Here is a 14,975-nt window from a genome sequence, read left to right as displayed (position 1 = left end):
TCAGAGGCAGCGGGGTGACTGAAATGTTCCTTCACCATCTGTTCTAATAGATCTGACCACATCAAAGGCACGCAACCAAGCCTCAGCAGTGCAAGAGCCTGGCGTGAAGACAACAAGCTAAATACCTTGAAAGACATGCTGAGAATATCCACCTTGGTACAGTCCAGTAGCTAACGTAATGTGGGGAAGCAGATATAAGATACAGCTCAACTTCAGGTTGACCAAAAGTGAGTCATAAAAATGTAGTAACTGCATAGAAAAAGGTTTTCTCCTTTCCAAGCGAGATGCAGGGTCCCAAGGACCATCTCAAACAGCATCATCTGCCTTTAAAAGTGCAACCTGTTTGATATCCTTTTCCTACCCTGTACCTCATTCCAAATAAGCCAGAGTTCTCTGCCTCTCATCAGCAGTACCTGCTTCTCATCTTTGCACTGCAGGATACATCACAAGCTAAAAAACTTACTTTAGAAAGAGGCTTTTAAAGAATTCCAAAGTGCAAAGGACTGCATTTAAAGCAAAAGTAGAAATGAGAGGAGCATACTTAGCAGGGACACTGACCTAGGAGGAACTAACTTGAACCCCAAGCTGAAGCACAAAACACTTCTTCCCTTTTGAGGGTACAATAAAAACCTCGTACAGAAAGTCTCAACTATTTGATGCTCCAAAGAGTGAAAACTTCACAGGTTTCATGGTAGCAGCCTTAAAACTTCCAAGGTCCTCAAAATGGTATGACTGTTCTTAGAGGAAATCCAGGACAGGTTCCACTTACATGATTTCATGATATGTAAGAAGCAGAACGCAAGTGGAATAGGTATTCTATCATAGGCTGAGGAAAGAAAAGCATACAGAGACGAGCCCTGTTCGCATCTACAAGGGTTTTCAGCTATTCTAACCAAGCTTCTTCCTGCCAAGACCTTGTTGCTGAGGGTCCTTCTCAACCAAACCCCAAACCTGGGGGACCAGACTGCTCAGGACAATAGCTTCAAGGCATAGCAGCAGCTCTTGCTAGTGAGCTCCTAGTCCACATGCTGAACACTCAACCTACTGCTGTAAAGAACAGGCCTCAGCATTCCTTCTAAGGAGCTCCTCATATCTCTGCTGGACCTGTCAAAGAGTTGAACCTTACCCCAAGACTTGAGCTCCCCATGAAGCACACACGGCAGCGTGAGAGGAGGAACAGGTCTGAAGAAATCTTTGTCTTTCCATCAAAAAATTAATGTAAAGACAGCCTCAGAAATCACGAGGTTCTACCTATGCTCACTACTGGTAGTATTTTACTAAGAGCCTGAATGCCCAGCATAGAATAACCCAGCCATAATGAAGCAGAGCAGCAGACAGGTAGAGGAAGCAGGGTTACACCGTCCAGATGTTCTTCCAGAGGACAGCCACCAGGTATCGGCTGTGCCCCAGCCTTGCTAAAGGAGGTCTGGAAAGGACTCCTCTGTTCCTTATGTTTCTTTAAAGCACGCTCTTGCCCCCAGATTACTTACAGAAGCAGCATCATGAGTGCCAGAAAGTAGGTCAGTGTCATTTAAAGCCGCTTTGAAATGCATCTGCACAGAAACTTCTTCATCTTTCAAAAGAGAAGGCATAAAATATTTATTGCCTGGTGCAAACTCTTGGAGAGACTCCCAAGGCAAGCTCTGAAATGGCTCTGCATGCCTCATTGAGCCACGGCCTGGGAAAGGAGAGGGGCTCCTTGCACTCAGCAGATAAAGCACCACCACCACACACAAGTACTCATGAGCCCAGCAAATCACAGCACGTGAGAAGCTCCGCTTCCCATGGTGTGGGAGCGGGGAGCATTCTGCTTCCTCTGGTATCTCCTCTCAGGCTTCATGATGCTGCCGCAGAGTCGTGTGTATCCGAGAGGCAGCTCATTCTTCAGCTTCAATATTCCTAATTATCAAACATTCAGCACTTCCAAATGGAAATGAAATGTGCAGCTCCGCAAGAGCAGCGCAGAAGAAAGAATAGAGCATTTGCATTCCCACTGGCTAATCCCTGCAAGATAACATTTCACAAACAAAATGCTTCATTGAACATGGAGATTTGCAGCTTTTACAAAGGAAAGTGAACTTTAAACAAATACAAATCAGTTGAGTGATTAACTTCAAGTGTTTGGGCTTTTTTAAGCTAATCTTTATGTAGAACTAGTATCAGCAGAACAATCTTTCCTGATTAAAGAACTAACTGATAGTGAAACTCAAGGCATTGAAAGTAAAAGTGGGGGGGGAGGAAGTTCAAGGCGACCACAAGAAATCATTTCAGGTCAGTGGGGGAACACACACATACCAGCGCTGAGTGGGTTGTGAGTAACACGAGCAGCATCAACACCACAGGTTACCTAAGGTAAGCGCAAACTGTGGGCAACGGAATAGGTTAAGAAGTGAAACTAAACATGCTTTCCCCTGAGCTTTGCCATAATCCTCCATGTTATCTTAATTAGCCTCATTTTCTTAATTATATTTTGCAGCAACTTGATCGTTTATAGCACGATTTCAGTGTAGCTTTTTCCCCCCACACTTTGTTCCAGTAGTGTTAGGAGCAGCGACGACTCTGCCAAAAGCCAAAGGGCACATCATGCCTCTGAGCTTTGTCTTGACTAGGTCTTATGCAGCCTCCTGCTCCCACCACTGCATGGGAAAGCCCATCTTCCTGCCTCCCACCCTTCATCCTGCCCAGCAGCTCAGGGAGGGGATCCTGCCCCTCTGCTGTGTGAAGGGGAGACCCCCCCTGCAGCCCTGATCCAGCTCTGGGGCAGCAGCACAAGAGGGACGTGGAGCTGTTGGAGCGAGGCCAGAGGAGGCCATGGGGATGCTGCGAGGGCTGGAGCAGCTCTGCTCTGGAGCCAGGCTGAGAGAGCTGGGTTGGGGCAGCCTGGAGAAGAGAAGGCTCCTTAAGGGGAGACCTGAGAGCAGCTCTGTAGATCTACATCCTACGTCTATGGCGCAAGACAGATTGATTTACCTATTGGAAGTTACTGAGGACTAACTTTTCCTACCTGGGTACTCCTACTTCTATCAAAGTTATGTCTTACTCTCTGAGAAAGCATAGTCCAAATAGAACAAAAGAAGTGGCAGTGATGGGGGCAGAGTGAGGGGACAAACTCATACTTCTCTTAGGTAACTTAGTCTTCTCCATATGGCTTTGCTCAGTGAGAAGCCTTCAGGATCCACCATTTCTCACCAGAGTTTTTCAGATGGAGAAGGCAGAAAAAAAGAGGAAAGAAATTGAAAGCAAACCACTTCCATTCATCTCTGCTGCAGCAGTTTGACAGCACTGCTCCTAAAACAGCCCATGAGATTAGAGAAGAAAGCTTGTACCCACTGAAGCAAGGCTTAACAGGCTCAAGTTAAGCCAGGGCTTTCTCTTAAACCATGGCCATCATTAGCAAGAATTACCTGTAGCCATGTAATCAAAAGAGCTATCAGAACTGACAGGAGAAGTTCGGATGTCATCTTTGGCAAGGCTTGGGAACTGTTTCTACCTTTTACTATACAACTGACTCTAAAGGAGAACCAAACAGCCACAATACCACAATACACTGGGTACACAACCATTACACACTAGAGTTTCAACTCGATGCTTAGAACTACAGGCAAAGGAAGAACCCAACACATAGGAAGGGCACAGGGAGAGTTTCTCAACAGTATTTGATGAGATTTAAGACTTTGTGGAGGTTGATACTGTTTGAGAATATGCTCAAAGCCTACCTGCAGAACACCATTGTATGGCTCTGTAACAAGAAGATCAGGTTGCTAAGAACCACATCCAGCCTGGCCTGGAATGTCTCCACGGATGGGACATCCACCACCTCTCCGGGCAACCTGTGCCAGGGTTTTATCACCCTCATTGTAAACAATTTCTTCTTCCTCCCATCCAGCCTGAATCTCCCCTCTTTTAGTTTAAAACCATCGTTTTGACCCTTTAAATGATCTCCAGTGGACCAGTTGACAACGGGCCTTGAGTTTCTATCACACCCCCTTCACGTCAATAGGAAATTTAAGCTGTATTTCTAAATACAACTGCAATAGTTTCTTTACATTTGAGAGGGTTAACTACCAGAGTAGACAAGCCTTTCCCCTATGAGTAGCCTTATGTTCTACCAAACACTCCCCCAGCAGTCACACCTGCAATTCTTACCGAGCCATCCCATCTGTCACTCCAAGGTCTTATGTGACAAGGGCCAAGAAGGTTTAGGAAGAGAAGCATAGGAGAACACACAGAGGTCCAAAGCCATCCAGCACCTCCCTGGGTTTGGATTACACCAGCTGTAGCAGCAAGAGTCACTGCAGCTCCAATGGTCCTGCATCAACAGAACAGCCCCCCTAAGGACATCCCGCTTTCCCAAGTACCTGGAGAGCTCTCCTGAACAAGTAAAGCAGTATCAAGTTTGTTGGGGTTTGAATACAGGTATATATTGCACCTATGCCACCCCAAGGAGATAAAAGCAGGTGGCTTTCTGAGCTCCTCACTTGTATTTGAGGCAGTATTCAAGTAACTATCCACTTGTTTGAAGAACAGATCCTTTGAAAACACCCCATTGCAAGAAACTGTCACAGGTGAATACCTACACACACTCTACTCATCCAAATCCACTTCATTTCCCAACTCCTCGTAGTACCAGAAGCAAGTTCTAAAGATGGAAATTGAAGCCAGAGTTTGTTCTTTTCCATAATCCTGCCCATTTTAGAGACTTTGAAACCATTTCAGTTCATACACGAAGGTGAGGTTTTCAGGGCTGCTGCTTGTAAACTCCACTATCCCCACCAACTGCAGGGTTTCTTGCTCAGAGCCTCAGAAACACAAATGGGCTGCTAGAAGGAACTGTAAAGCAAATTTTGCCCACAAATACACAGTTCCTTAAACCTTAGGAGCTGTTTGTTGGCTTTTAATGCTTCAGCCTTATTAGACTGATTAAACTCAAGTCACAAAAGTAATCTCTCCAAGGCATAGTTGAGTCCTGTCACATGCCTGTTGTTGGATTACTTTGCTTCCCCGCAGCCATCTTCTTCTACCATAAACTACAACAGCCAAAGCAGGCACATGAGAGCACAACAAACACTCCTCTTGCAAAGCACCACCTCACAAAGCTCTGCCTAAAGTCACCCCAAACTCACTAAACACGAACATAGGAGGCAACTTTAAGCAAGAAAGCAGGTAACTGAGGTTCTTCCAGATCCTCTTGACAGATAGAAATGCAGCTTTGTAGTGATGAATCATGACTTTAAATTACAAGGCACAGCAGGGATGCTCCCCCAGACAACACTGAGATGGATCAACTGACTCTTGTTGCAACAAAACTATTCTTCCCTTACTAAAAGGTCCTTTAAAAGTCAAAGAGTTTCCTTGGGTATCACTAAAGACACGCCAGCAGAACCATGACCATTCCTTAGAGGTACACTACAGACCATAAACACTCATCGGCACAGATTTAACAAACTGAGCATCTGGTTATCTCCAAAACCACAGTGACATGTAATGCAACAATCAGAACCCTAAAAAGGCAGGATTTCCTTGGCACTCGGCTAACAGCATGCCAATTCTCCATCGAAAGGCCAAGCCAGAGTTTTACACAAAGCAGTAGCACAAGGAGAGGGACTGGATTATCATTGGAACCCAACAACAAGCCTCTTCATGCAACAAACACGTGCTGTTTTGCTGCTGTTACTGCATTTCAAGTGGGTTTGACCTTACCTGGATGGCTTTGGGAGCTCATTGCTGGTGACGTCAAGTCCTTTGGAGAAGGGATTGGAGCTGGAGCAGTTTCCACGCAAGTCCCAGCAGCTCGAAAGAGCTCCAATGTTTCACCAATACATAGAAATTGGAAGCGGGGATTAAATCATGGCCACCTTATAAAATCCAGGGCACAGGGACATGCTGAGTTGTAGAGAAGTAATCCAATGGGGTGGCAGAATATCTTCTAATGGCTTTCAAACCGGGAACCTGCAATTAAAGAAGAAGATGCCTGCATTAGAGAATTAAGACTTACGACCATTTAATTACACATTAGACAACGTATTTATCCCCAGCAGATTCAAACTAGGAGACTATTTCAGGCTTTCAAGGTTGCAGAGAGTAATTTTCACATAGAGAGGCAATTTTGATTCATAACCATAAAACTGCAGCCTAATATTTTAACAGCATTCAAAAGCAAGACTTCAACAATAAAACTCCAACTCCACATTCGAGCCTGAAAAACCCAAACTTGCATGTGAATTCTCAGCCTCCAACAGCACCATATGAAGTCACTTTGGTCCAACAGCTTCCATATTTCCCAAACCATATGTATGAGTGGTAACTGTACTTCAGGCATCTGTTCCCCAAAGAAGTCGAAAGAACTCCTCGGTGCCAAGAAGCAGCATTGGAGCAGGAAGGAAAAAATCCCACACAAGCAAATCCACTCCCACTCCAGCAGACTATTAAGAAGCAACTTCACATCGCCCCAAGGGAAAAAATAAACCCACCGTTCCCTAGTAGTTCTAAGCTGTATATTAGAGGGAGGAAGAAAAGGGGGTGAAAAAGACCACTGAGTAAGTACCCCTGCCCATCCCCATGAAACTAGAACAGCAGCAAGGCCAAGCTGGATGGGGCTTGGAGCAAGCTGCTCTAGTGGAAGGTGCCCCTGCCCGTGGCAGGGGGTTGGAACTGGATGCGCTTTAAGGTCCCTTCCAACCCAAACCACTCTGTGATTCTATGAAACCAAAGTGCATCCTTTAACCAAAGTGTTTCACAACCACAGGTTATTTCCCTTCTTTGTCCCAAAAAATCCTAGAAGCACAGAAGGAACCTTAAAGCTCATCCACACAGGGAAGAGCTTCTGCCTAAGAGCTCATCTCAATCTCCCCTCTTCTGGCAGGTTCAAGCCATTCCCCTTGGCCTGTCCCTACAGGCCCTTGTCCCAAGCCCCTCTCCAGGTTTCCTGTAGCCCCTTTAGGCACTGGAGCTGCTCTAAGGTCTCCCCTTCAGGAGCCTTCTCTTCCCCAGACTCCCAACAAACAGATAACCTCTCCTGGACACCAAGGATGACATGTTGACACACAGCCGGTACCTGGGGTTCCTCACTGCCCTGACAAGGCATTTCTGCCCTCCCACCTTGGAGAACAAGACCAGTTTATAACCAGCCCTCCCTAACCCACTTCACACATGAAGTCAGCCTGCTGGCAGAAGCGGACCAGTCACCCCATCTCAGTGAATCCAGCTGACTCTGCTCAAAGCAGAGTGGGGAGCGCTCACCCCAAACTGCTCCACCAGCAGATCTAAGGGTGTGGTGACCTCCAGCAAAAAGACAGCGAGATGGCTTGGGCGGGGGATGATGATGATGACGATGATGATAGTAACTACCACTGCTGCTTGCACAATGAGCATCTGTCCACAGCTTATCTGCACCATCTATTCTTGGAAGAGCTCTTACCATGCTCAGATATTCACGTTCCTTTTCAATAAGGCAGCAAAACCAGGTCAAAGACTTTAACTACCACCCACTGTCACTTACGGAAACATAGAACAGTTATGGTTGGAAGGGACCAGCCCCCTGCCAGAAACAGGGAAAGCCTCCTCTAGACCAGGCTGCTCAAAAGGTAGATTTAGATCAGACATTAGGCAGAAGCTCTTCCCTGTGAGGGTGCTGAGGCGCTGGCACAGGGTGCCCAGAGAAGCTGTGGCTGCCCCATCCCTGGCAGTGTTCAAGGCCAGGTTGGACACAGGGGCTTGGAGCAAGCTGCTCCAGTGGAAGGTGTCCCTGCCCGTGGCAGGGGTTGGAGCTGGATGAGCTTTAAGGTCCCTTCCAACCCAAACCATTCCAGGATTCTATGATAAGGAAACCAGACCTCCCAGGATAATGACAGCAGTCATTTCCCAGCTCTTGTCACCACCAAATTCTGATAGTCAGCCACCACTTGCACTGGTGTAAATGCAGTTTAATGAGACATTTCCCAAGTGGTCAGAAGTTGTTGTCAGGCCCCAATCTGCCACAATTCTTATGTAAATCTGTCATTTTGCCACTACCTCACAAAACCACTTCTCAAATGAGGAGCAGCAAAACGCTGGTTACCCCTATACCTGGTACCTCTGGAGTTCTATAGGGTTTTCCAAGGAAATCCCCTCATTAAACAATAAAACAGTGCACAGAGATTGTTCTGCTTGTACCCCACTGCTTTCCAGGACAAGGGCAACCACCTCACACACAGCTGTGGGAACAGCATCGTCTGGTGGCACACGAGCTCCTCGGGCATGGGCAAGGACCGGATCATGGCCACGATGAGCTGCTCGGGCAGCCTGCCCACTACTAACCAGATACACACTGTACGTGATGGGATGAGACATGTTTGTTTACAGCAGCACAGCCTCTCATGAGTAACTTCAGGATCAGTTTTGGCCAGACAGGTCCTTCCTTCCCTATGGGGAGCGGGATGGGAGGCACAGGAGTGTTGCGTGGAGCCTCCCTGCTGTCTCCAAGCAAATCCCATGCTGGCTTAGGGAATTGCCTTGGCAAACAACAAGCAGTAGCACACTGACCATTCCAGCTTTGGCACTTCACCTGGAGGCCTTCCCTCGGTACAGCCCAAGAGCATCCGTGCAGAAGCCTGTGGGGACGGCACGTTTCAGACTATGGGGCAGAAAGGGTGAGCACAACAGTAGGCTAAAACAAGCAAAGAGTCTAAAACACACACTCTTATTTAACCAGGTGCATCAAACAGGACTGGTATGATCAAGCTTATTCCTTTCTGAGGATGGTTCCTGCTGGAAGAACTCTACAACAGAAGCACAGAGAGCACAGGGACCCCTTCCACTGGAGCAGCTTGCTCCAAGCCCCTGTGTCCAACCTGGCCTTGAACACTGCCAGGGATGGGGCAGCCACAGCTTCTCTGGGCACCCTGTGCCAGCGCCTCAGCACCCTCACAGGGAAGAGCTTCTGCCTAAGAGCTCATCTCAGTCTCCCCTGTTCTGGCAGGTTCAAGCCATTCCCCTTGGCCTGTCCCTGCAGGCCCTTGTAAAGGTCCCCACCTTTGTCCTCTTCAACTGCATGACCAGGCTTGCCCCCCAAAACCACTCCACAACGCAGTTCTGCACTGTTCCTTTCACTTTCCAAGGCCGCTTTTTCCCCACTGGGCATCCTGCCAGCCATTAAGAGACAGAATTGCATGTGAACTAGGAAATACAAGGAATCCAACAGCTTTCCATGTCTGTTTCCCTACATTTCTCAGCTACCGAAAGCCTTAGTAACAAGGAACAGAAATGTTCCAGGTCTGCCACACAAATGTTCTGACAGGATGAATGCTCACCTTCCCCTCCCCAGCCTATTCCAGATGTGCCTCTCTCCAAGCCCCAAGTACAGATGTGCAGTACCCAGTCATTAAAGTTATGGGCGAGCTCTCTTTACAAAGCTCTAGTTTCCAGAGCTTCAATTGCTTCAGTACTTGAACCAAGATAAAAATCTCGGCCTGAGGGTGAACTTGCAAGATTGTTTTAAGCCAAGTCAGGCTGGTTGCTTCAGCAGACCATCGATGAGCTTGCTTCATCTGCAGGCCCTCACAGGGCATGCCACCACCACCACCACCCCCGGATGGCAACACTACAGCCAGCTGACAAGATCACTTGAAACCCTCAGTTAAACAAACCTAACAGCTCGCTGATTCAATGCATCAAAACATGGTGCAAGTCATACACCTACTATACTCATCACTCTGCTTTGATGGTTATTTCTATGTCCAGAGAAAGCTCTGCTGCATTTCAGACCCCTGAGTATTAAAAGACACTGCCTTTTACAGGACAAGGAGGCAACTCTGTGAAGGGAACAACAGAAAGGATGCTAGGAGAGTGCCTTCTGCATCCGGGCACTTCTGTAGCAGCGCTGCAGCATCCTGGGGATTGATCTCTAAAAGCCATGGAAAGACCCATCATCCAAAAGCGTTATCACAGAAGATAACTGTGGGGCAGCAGCACAAGAAGGACGTGGAGCTGTTGGAGCGAGGCCAGAGGAGGCCACGGAGATGCTGCAAGGGCTGGAGCAGCTCTGCTCTGGAGCCAGGCTGAGAGAGCTGGGCTGGTTCAGCCTGGAGAAGAGAAGGCTCCTGAAGGGGAGACCTGAGAGCAGCTCCAGTGCCTAAAGGGGTGCAGGAAAGCTGGAGAGGGGCTTTGAGGTCCCTTCCAACCCAAACCAGGCTGCGATCGTATGATGCTGCTGCCTGACACCGCAGATTAAACTCTTACAACAACATGATTTCCATCACACGCCCCCCTCAACAAAGAAAATCAACCAAGGTATTAGGCCCCTTCCTGTAATAACAGGCACAAACAGTATTAAGCTTAATCCCATATGCTCCATGTAAGATGATGACGCCATCCCGGTGCTGGCTTGGCTTCCTACCATGCTGCTGGTGAACCACCTGATGCTGCAGCATGAGCATGCTTCGCACAGACTCACACCTATGGAGAGCTGGAGGTTAAATCTTCTTTGACAAGAGACCCCAAAGTTTACCCGGAGGAACAAGACAAAAGCTGCCTTTGCTCTGCAGTGGTTGTTCATGAAACCCTGCCAATATAAGATCTATATATACGAAAGGAGGAGGAGACAAGGGAAAGGCATATAGCTATTTGAAAGCAATAATAATGTACTGTGACCACAAAATGATTTCCTGCATCTTTATTTAGTGCAGAGGCAGTGTGTAACAGTCTCCAGGGCTGATTCTTCTCTCTAGGGACCATGTCTCCAGAGCCACTGCTTTGCAAGCTGACAAGACCAGCGGCAGCAGTCCTGAGGACCCGACACAACCCTTTTACAACATCACTTCAGCTCCTGCTTCTCAAGCAGAAAACAGCTTCACTGACTCTGTCCCTAGAGACCAAGTTCCATGAGCACTGCCCATTGGTTTTCCTGCAGTGATTCTCGGACCAGACCTCTCCCAGAAAACACATTTGCAAGCCCCAAACATCATCATCCTCTCAAAGAGTTGTAGGTCTCTGTAGGCAGCGTTTCTGTCTCTGGTACAAACTCCTCATGCAGGTGAAGCAGATCAAAAGATGACTGAAAGATATTACAGTGATGCAGAACCATGGCAGAGAAGTCACCAATGCCTTTGTTTTCCATCTGTTTCCCTCAGAGCAAGAAGTCTTTCCCACTCTTTTTCTGGCAGAGAGTTTGGGTGGAAAAGAAGGGAAGAAAGAGATCAGGAAAGATACTCTGTGTGGAAAGCTGGAGCAGAGAGCATCACATGCTCCCTCTTAGCTGCACTATGACACACAAGAGTGCCTGGATTCCAGAAGCAAATGGACAGACTCCATAGGAAAGGGGACAACCAGCAAGTGCTTGCTTACAAGACAAGTCACTGGCCTGCAGGAAAGTGTTTCAGAGGGGTGTCACCACGTGCACATCCTGTTGTGAAACGCCTCCCAAGGTACACCTTGGATGCTGCTGGAGAACGTGGCAATCAAAGTACCTTTAAAGACAAAACACCTACACCCCACTCTACAGTCACCAAATCCATTCAGTTCTGGGATGTGACCTTCTGCACAACAGTTTACTCCTTACAGCAAACTCAGTTCCTGAGTTCTCACACAAGTGGTAAGTACACCTGCATTCATTAAAACACTCGCAACTGGAAGGACCCACACCGCGCTCGGGCACCCGCACAGAAGAACAGGGAGCAGAGTGAGTTGGAGTAGCTGAAGCCTTCGTTACAGTTAGAAGGGTGTAACTAATAATTAAGCAGAAACCCCAACCTAACCGCTGTTACAAACAGCTTCTTGCACAGTTAGCACAGATCCAGACTGACCAGTCTGGCCCTTATTACTGGAGCATTCCATCTTTGCTACTTGTTTTCTCCACGCTCTTATCTTGCAGTAGCACATCCAGAGGTTCCTACCTTTAAGATCCAGAGCTCCACACAGTGATTCACATGTGCCATCTAAGAAACACAGACTCATTACCCAGTACTTGAAGGAATTAAAACACAGCGCATTTATTTAGCAAATGCTGACATTTCAATGCCAACCATTACAAGCGCTAGTCTCACATGGCAGCCACGAGTAGAACAAATAAGAGTGTTTCTGCCTCTCCCTTCAACTTCCACTTCCAGATACACGCTGTGAGCATTTACTGCTTATATGCTCACACTAAACATTTTCACTTTGTGACAGGTTTTGTATGTTATAATGTTCAGAAAGAGATTCTCTCTCCAACCGCATTCGTCCTAAGTGTTAAATTACAGTCTATGTGCATTAAGACTTCAAGAATAACCAATACTTACTGTGTATTTACACAGTTCCTTCAGGGAAGACTATAATACATTGCTAGACAGTTCCTGGTAGTTGCTTTTGGAGCCATCCTGCTTTATTTTAGGCAGTGGCTTGTTAAGCAGTGCTATACATGCACTGAAGACACCAGCAGACATGAGAACGAACCGAACACCAGCCACAAGTGGCACAACACTAGTAACTAACTGTGAGCCACCTTATTAACACAGACCTAACCCACAGCTATTCGAGGGTAGGAACATACATAGAAGTCACTATGTGTAGCACAAATTCTTCATAAAAACAGTGAAGAGAAATGGCTTTCTATCCACAGTTTCAGCTCCTTTTGGTTCTTGCTGTTGAGAAATACTCCACTACGATGGCCAGAGCACGCAGATCCCTTAAGCGAGGCTGCCTTTCCCATGCTTTAGTTTGGTTTTGAAGTGGAGTCACCAGCTCCAACTGATCTCTGGTGTCAATCCACATGATGACAAACTAACCCAAACTGGCATTTCAGTAGAAACATTGATATTTGACTACAGGTGAGGACTTCTTCACCCATTTCAATGTTAAACTAACACATAATGCCACCATTAGAGCTTGCCCTTAGCAGAAGTCTGTTTTCCTCACTGGACTTGATGATCTTACAGGTCTTTTCCAGCCTAGTTGAGTTTATGACTCTACTTGGAAGTGTTCAAGGCCAGGTTGGAAGGAGCTTGGAGCAACCTGCTCTAGTAGGTGTCCCTGCCCATGGCAGGGGGTTGGAACTGGATGAGCTTTAAGGTCCCTTCCAACACAAACCAGTCTGGGATTCTATAACTACACTTTCTACATCTTCTGCATCCAATCCCTGCTACCATCTACAGACCACCATGAGCAACAGTTACAGCTGCTTTGAAAGCTGAAGGTGCTTCCATGTCCTTAAAAGAATAACATTAAGATCTTCTGGTGGATACTATGCAGTTTTTGCAGCCTTTCATTGCCAGGAGTACACAAAGTATTAACACCATTTCTACTTCCCCATATATGACATCGACAGTTGGACAGATGAAAAGGGGATCTACTGGTATCCCCCTTATTTTTAGACCTTGATACGCACTGCTGTTAAAGCAGCATTGAAGGCATCTCAAATCCACATGGAAGCAAAAAAACCAAGGCTTCGGGAACAACCAAGTGGATGACGAGTGGACCTAAAGCCTCCAATGCATGATCCAAGACTCTGAACACAAGATCACCTTTAGGAACATGAGCAAATCTGGAAATACCACCTCATGTTCACCCTGTGGGAGCTCCACTTGATAGAGTGGGCAACAGCCTGGAAAGCTGGGTTTAGAGTCAAGCAGGAGCAGGGCTCATGGAATAGCCGCAGACTGAGAAATGCAACTGCCTGTGTGTAAAAACCTGGGAATACATAGGATTCCAGAGCCCTCCTTAACCAGCAAGGCTCTGGCAGAGGGTCTGAAGGAGCAGGATGCTTCTGAGCTTGATCCAGTTTCTCAGCAAGAGCAGCAAGAACAAGCAGTCTCACAGATGGATCCACGTGGGAGGCAGAAAGGAGAGAAGTCTGCCTCAGGAGCCCGCTCCAGCTGCTTCCGAAGCCTTGGAGGAGATGGAACAAATTGGGCAGTTACCTATAAAACTCCATCATCTTGGCTTTTCCTGAAGCCCTCTTCTGCCCTCATCCCATGTTTTGCCTCCGTCCTAGTATTCCTGCATGGGAAAGAGTGCAAATCAGATAGGTGAAAGCAGTGCTGGACTGAAGGTAAAAGAATACAGGGCGTTTACAGACCACCTCCTCCTCATTTCTTCATCCCTTCCCTGCAGATCACAGCTACAAGAATTCAAAGCACAAAAAAAAAACCCCAAAACTCTCAAATACTTAACTGAAAAGTGAACAAAAACGATCAATTCTTCTTAATCAAACCCCCCTAACAACACTTCAGGGCCAGGAAGAGCGTGTGCGACCAGCAGGCAGCACACTCACATCAACTGAAGGTTCCCATTGCAAACTCAGCAGCACCTCAAGCTTCCTGCGATCCAAACACAACCTCCACTACATATTAAGATCACCCTAAATCCGTGCAGGGCAGTCACATGGAGCAGGGTGCCCAGAGAAGCTGTGGCTGCCCCATCCCTGGCAGTGTTCAAGGCCAGGTTGGACACAGGGGCTTGGAGCAAGCTGCTCCAGTGGAAGGGGTCCCTGCCCGTGGCAGGGGTTGGAGCTGGATGAGCTTTAAGGTCCCTTCCAACACAAACCAGGCTGGGATTGTATGAATAATGCAGGTTTCAAAACAAGTCTTATTGTCTCCAACTGCCTGTGCACACACAATCCTTCCTTCCTTTTAAAACAGCTTGATATAGACAAAAACCCCAACACTTATGTAATTAGTTTTGGGAAACAACTGAACACCAAACTTGCCAACCACACTTTCACTCTAGCTCAGCTTTCACAACTGCTAAAAATGCACAATTCACCGTTCTTCACTCGGGGTGTTTTCAAATCCTCATACATAGATAAGGAAAATTATGGAGAAAAACATAGACTGGTTTGGGTTGGAAGGGACCTTAAAGCTCATCCAGCTCCAACCCCTGCCATGGGCAGGGACCCCTTCCACTAGAGCAGCTTGCTCCAAGCCCCTGTGTCCAACCTGGCCTCGAACACTGCCAGGGATGGGGCAGCCACAGCTTCTCTGGGCACCCTGTGCCAGCGCCTCAGCACCCTCACAGGGAAGAGCTTC

At 47.3% G+C, this 14,975-nt stretch overlaps 1 protein-coding gene across 1 annotated transcript in view; it reads right to left on the bottom strand.

Annotated features, from left to right (window-relative positions):
• The window catches only part of HDAC4 (histone deacetylase 4), a 208,914-nt gene that overhangs the window by 175,911 nt on the left and 18,028 nt on the right, over positions 1 to 14,975 (bottom strand). Inside the window, exon 2 of the mRNA XM_080632056.1 lies at positions 5,701 to 5,949. Coding sequence (XP_080488182.1) covers positions 5,701 to 5,722 — 22 coding nt within the window. The 5' untranslated portion in view covers positions 5,723 to 5,949. The remainder of the gene's footprint in view (positions 1 to 5,700; positions 5,950 to 14,975) is intronic.

This window comes from Psittacula echo (genome assembly GCF_963264785.1).
Source record: "Psittacula echo genome assembly, chromosome: 20".
In the NCBI taxonomy this organism is placed as follows: domain Eukaryota; kingdom Metazoa; phylum Chordata; class Aves; order Psittaciformes; family Psittacidae; genus Psittacula; species Psittacula echo.
This window is presented reverse-complemented; position numbering and strand designations above follow the sequence as displayed.